Raw genomic sequence first — 5,532 nt, forward strand, 5'->3', positions numbered from 1 at the left:
AAAGTTCTTCAAGAATGACTTAAATTTGACTATATTTGTACAAATTTTTTTAAATAAGACGAGTGGTCAAACTTAGGGTAAAAAAGTCAAACGACTTATAATTTGGGATGTAGGGAGTAATTATTTAGGTATATACGTATATAAGGCCAGTCTCAATGCATAGTTTCATGGTACAGTTACCAAGACTATAAATTAGGTAACCGAGCCACATGAGTTTTATGGAGATGAAACTCCTCTCTCATCTGATAAAACTCTTTCATTTAATGACTCTGCCAAGTCAGCAATTTTGCTTATGTGGCACCCTATTTAATGTGTATGACACTCTAATGAAACTATGCATTGAGACTAGCCTAAGATTGATTTTACTCTAGTTCGAAACGGTGTTGATAGCTAGGCGCACAGATTCCGCGTTCCAGGCTGTTCAAATTCCTCCAAAATTAGGGGCTCTTCAGCTGCAAGCCTGCCACTCTGTTTCATCTGTGTTCTTTCTCTCCTCTGCATGCCATTTTTAGCTCCTCGTTTCGCTCCCCGACCATCTCTGACCCTTCCACCCAAACCTCGACCACCATTTCCCATCCTTCCACCTCCGACTGCCTCCCGGCGGAACGTGGTGCGTTCCGCCGTCGCCGCCGCATTGCCATGCCCCTACAGACTCGGGAGGGGAGGAGGAGGAGGCGGAGGAAACACGAGTGCACGAGGGTGTGATCGCCGCCGCGGCCTGCCCGATGGGCAACGTCTGCGTCGGGTCCCGATTCTCCAAGAACGGCGGCTTCTTCGGCAACTTCTCCCTGTGGCCCTCCCGCTCCCGCAGCTCCGGCAGCACCCCCTCCAACCCCACCACCACCTCCCGCTCCGTCCCCGTCGTCCAGGTCCAGCCCAGCGAATCCGACGCCAAGCCGGAGCCAGCACAGATCACAGAGCCCCCGGCTCCCATTGTCATCTCCGAGCAGGCACCGCTTCCTCAGCCGGAGCCGAAGCCGAAGCCAAGCGAACCCGACCCGTCACCACCGCCGCCGGCGCCGGCGTCGCAACAGCCCGCGCAACCGCAGCAGCAGCAGCAGCAGGCGCCGCCGCGGCAGCAGTCCCGGAAGAAAGCTGCGCACATCAAGCGCATCTCCAGCGCGGGGCTCCAGGTGGAGTCGGTGCTCCGGCGCAAGACCGACAACCTCAAGGACAAGTACAGCCTGGGGCGGAAGCTCGGGCAGGGGCAGTTCGGCACCACGTACCTGTGCGTGGACAAGGCGACGGGGCTGGAGTACGCGTGCAAGTCCATCGCCAAGCGGAAGCTGGTCACCGACGAGGACGTGGAGGACGTCCGGCGCGAGATCCAGATCATGCACCACCTCGCGGGCCACCCAAACATCATCGGCATCCGCGGCGCGTTCGAGGACGCCGTCGCCGTGCACGTGGTCATGGAGCTCTGCGCCGGCGGGGAGCTGTTCGACCGCATCGTGCGGAGGGGCCACTACACGGAGCGGCAGGCCGGCGAGCTGGCCCGCGTCATCGTCGCCGTCGTGGAGTCGTGCCACTCGCTCGGCGTCATGCACCGGGACCTCAAGCCGGAGAACTTCCTCTTCGTCGGCAACGACGAGGAATCGCCGCTCAAGACCATCGACTTCGGCCTCTCCATGTTCTTCCGGCCAGGTACCGTCCGTCCACATTCTTCGTCAAATTGCTTGCACACCTTGTCATTCTTATCATGGCGGCATGGGCCCATGCATGCATGGCATCTCCTTTTTGCATGTATTGCATTAATTGCAGGCGAGGAGTTCACGGACGTCGTCGGGAGCCCCTACTACGTGGCGCCGGAGGTGCTGAAGAAGCGGTACGGGCAGGAGGCCGACGTGTGGAGCGCCGGCGTGATCATCTACATCCTGCTCTGCGGCGTGCCGCCGTTCTGGGCGGAGACGGAGCAGGGCATCTTCGAGCAGGTGCTGCACGGCTCGCTGGACTTCGAGTCCGACCCCTGGCCCAGCGTGTCGGAGAACGCCAAGGACCTGCTTCGGAAGGTGCTCGTCAGGGACCCCAAGAAGCGCCTCACCGCGCACCAAGTCCTCTGTGAGTTGCCATATTTTCACCTATTTGTTCGCATCTCCACCATGGCTGAGACCCTGGACCTGGACTCAATCGTTCTTGATTTTCCAGGCCACCCATGGCTGCAGACGATCGCCTCTGCGCCTGATAAGCCGCTGGACTCGGCGGTGCTGTCCCGGCTGAAGCAGTTCTCCGCGATGAACAAGCTGAAGAAGATGGCGCTGAGGGTGAACATACAAGCTGCTTCTTTCTTGCTGTGATTGTAAAATGAATGAATGTGATCTTCAATTTGTTGTGTGCATATATACAGGTGATTGCGGAGAACCTGTCGGAGGAGGAGATCGCGGGGCTCAAGGAGATGTTCAAGATGATGGACACCGACAACAGCGGGCAGATCAATTTCGAGGAGCTCAAGGCCGGACTTCAGAGGGTCGGCGCTAACATGAAGGAGCCCGAGATATATCAGCTTATGCAGGCTGTAAGTCTTCTTCTCTGCCTAATTTCTTCCCTTAGGCCGGCACACATGCATGGACAAAGAAACAGGGGAATTTTCAAGTATTATGGCAAACATTCAGAAGAAAATGCTGATTATTTTAATTGTTCAAGAAACAATTCCTGTTCCTATCTATGCCTTATTGGCATGCTTGCAGGCTGATATCGACAACAGTGGCACCATAGATTATGGAGAGTTCATAGCTGCAACACTGCATCTCAACAAAGTTGAAAGGGAAGACCATCTATTTGCTGCCTTCCAATACTTTGACAAAGATGGCAGTGGATACATCACAGCTGATGAGCTGCAGCAAGCCTGTGACGAGTTTGGCATAGAAGATGTCCGACTCGAAGACATGATTGGCGAAGTGGATCAAGACAATGTATGGATTCATCATTACCCGATCCTCAAATCTCCATTAACCAGCCTGGTGTATGTATTTGTCAGCATAATCCTGATACACTTCTGTTTGATGCTTCTGCAGGATGGGCGCATAGATTACAATGAGTTTGTCGAAATGATGCAAAAGTCAACAACCGGATTTGGCAAGAAAGGTCATCAGTACAACCTTAGCATTGGTTTTAGGGATGCCTTGAAGGCAAATAGCTGACAATGTTGTAGTGTTGCATTGTACATTTGTGTACCCATCATACTATGTGAAATGGTGTTGTGCATACATGTTGTAATTGTAAAGGAAACTCGGGTTCTGATTAAATCATAGGAGCTTTTGCTAACTGCAATTCATGCTTTTGCTCATAGTTTTTGTTTTTTTTAAAAAAAATACATGCAGAACTACTGGCACTTGCTTGTAATATAACATGTCAACCACTCAACCCTCGGTATTCTTATAACCAAAAAATAAAAAAAAAATCCCACCGGCCAATGACACGGTGCCACTTCCTATTGTCTTGGTGTAGACTTCAACCTGATACTTCAAGGAGAAGAATACTGGTCATATAAATCAAAGGCTTACAGTACAGATTTGTTCAACAACTTCATAGCAAAAAGCGCAATTGAGAGAAGGATCCAGGGGGGAACGGGGGTTCACAAATTGATAGATTTCGTTCCTGGGTCTAGTCTGATATAAAGGGTGCGTTAACAGTTTCAGTCCTACGGGAGTATCTATATATATATCTAGAAGATGGTCAATGGTTTGATCTTGCAACCATGAGTAGTGGGGGAGTATCTATATATATATATATCTAGAAGATGGTCAATGGTTTGATCTTGCAACCATGAGTAGTGGATCAGGACACTGCTCACAAGTAGTGTTCTCCCCTCTGCAGGACAAAGATCACGAACCGTACATCCATATATGCCGACGATCTTGACATCCTCCTGTGTCCCCTGACGTACAGGACTTCATCAATCCGGCTTATCGTGGATCTCTTTGCAGGCGCCTCCGGCCTAGGCCTACATGCATGAAGCATTAAATATACATGAAAATAAAGAGTAATTGTAAATTTTGCATGTAAATCGCGAGACAAATCTTTTAAGCCTAGTTACTTCATGATTAGACAATATTTGTCAAATAAAAATTAAAGTGCTACAATGTCAAAATCCAAAAACTTTTTAGATCTAAACAAGACCCTAATCACCAACGTCGACAAGTGCATCATCACGCCCATCCGCTGCTCCCAGCCGCAAGTGGATGCTGCGACACGTCTTCCACTGCAAGGTCCAAGAGTTTCCCACCAAATACCTTGGCGTACCTCTGTTACTCACCAGAATCAGCCGCAGCGAAGAGCAACAGATCGTTGACATCGTCATGGCCCGCATTCCAACATAGAAGGGCCATATCCTCACGACCACCGGCTATATGCTACACTGACCCAAACGATGCCACACATCCATCCATCCCATCCCACACATCTCACCACACTCTCACTCTCTAGGCGGCAAGTACGACTCCCGCTCGTGCCTTGTCTCAACAGCCAACGCCGAATCCAACAACAAACCCAGGGGGAGATAGAAGGGACTCCTCTCACTAGTCAAGCAAAGCAGAAACATAGGAAAGGTCCATAGCCGAAAAGACGGCATATGTATCGATCGATCAACCAGAAACTCTATAGAGGTTTACACTAACCACAAGATCACCATCATTGATGATCCGACTCGTCTAGGCTGATGTCGGGCTGCCTTCCAACTATTTGTGATGCCACCCTACGACACAGGACTAGGGCCATACCGGAGTACCACCGGCATGCTGAGACTGTGAGGCGTAGTACTGGGCCCCCAAAGGTCACTACGCTGTCTTAAGAGGGTGTGGGTCCTCATGCCCGTACCTCTCTACACTATCTACCAACAACCTAGTAGTAGTGGCACTGCCCTAGCTGGACGTACATCCGTCCCATTCCATGGCTAAGGCGAGTGGCATGTAAGGCTTCCTATGAACTGGTTCTCAGAACTCATGAGTCCTTAGGGTGACTGAACAGGAAATCTTCATAAGGGCCAGCCGATGCCCCGCTCGACGGGACATCCGGTTACCCTATGCTAAATAGCACCTCCCATCCTGTGGCTTCGTCCTATGAAGACACTCCACTCCGGGATCTCTCCCTGTCACATGTACCCGCCACAGGTATGTCTCGTGGACAACGCCCAAGTAGCATCCCCTAGCAAGACTTTGTCGTAGATCCTGCTCGGTTGACTCGACCCTCACCACACACGCCAAGATCTCTCCAAGTTCATTACCATCTCAATATCCAATTATCAGCACCACATGCCTTATCCACTCACAACCAATCCTCCACAATGCATCACATCACAGATATAATGCGTACTAGAAGTAGTAGCAAGTAGTATCCAACATCTAACCTAATAGCGGGTGTGCAGGGGTATAGGTTGCAACAAGGTAATGGCTCACAAGCATTTCTACCATGCAACCTATCTTAGTTCATTTGCATAAAAGTAAAGCACTAGCATCTACATTATTGCATGTCTAATAGGATTCTACGAGGTTGGGTGGGACGTGGCACCTGTTAAGTGACATTTCCAAGATCCTCAGT

The 5,532-nt window shown here is 50.7% G+C and overlaps 1 protein-coding gene across 1 annotated transcript; it reads left to right on the forward strand.

Moving 5' to 3' along the window:
• Positions 543–3,267, forward strand: LOC8064074 (calcium-dependent protein kinase 27). Its single transcript, XM_021445868.1, has 6 exons — positions 543–1,644; positions 1,762–2,058; positions 2,146–2,261; positions 2,345–2,512; positions 2,685–2,909; positions 3,012–3,267. The coding sequence occupies exons 1-6, from the start codon at positions 726–728 to the stop codon at positions 3,135–3,137; spliced, it is 1,851 nt and encodes a 616-aa protein (XP_021301543.1). The 5' UTR covers positions 543–725; the 3' UTR covers positions 3,138–3,267.

This window comes from Sorghum bicolor, chromosome 8, assembly GCF_000003195.3.
Source record: "Sorghum bicolor cultivar BTx623 chromosome 8, Sorghum_bicolor_NCBIv3, whole genome shotgun sequence".
Classification (NCBI taxonomy): domain Eukaryota; kingdom Viridiplantae; phylum Streptophyta; class Magnoliopsida; order Poales; family Poaceae; genus Sorghum; species Sorghum bicolor.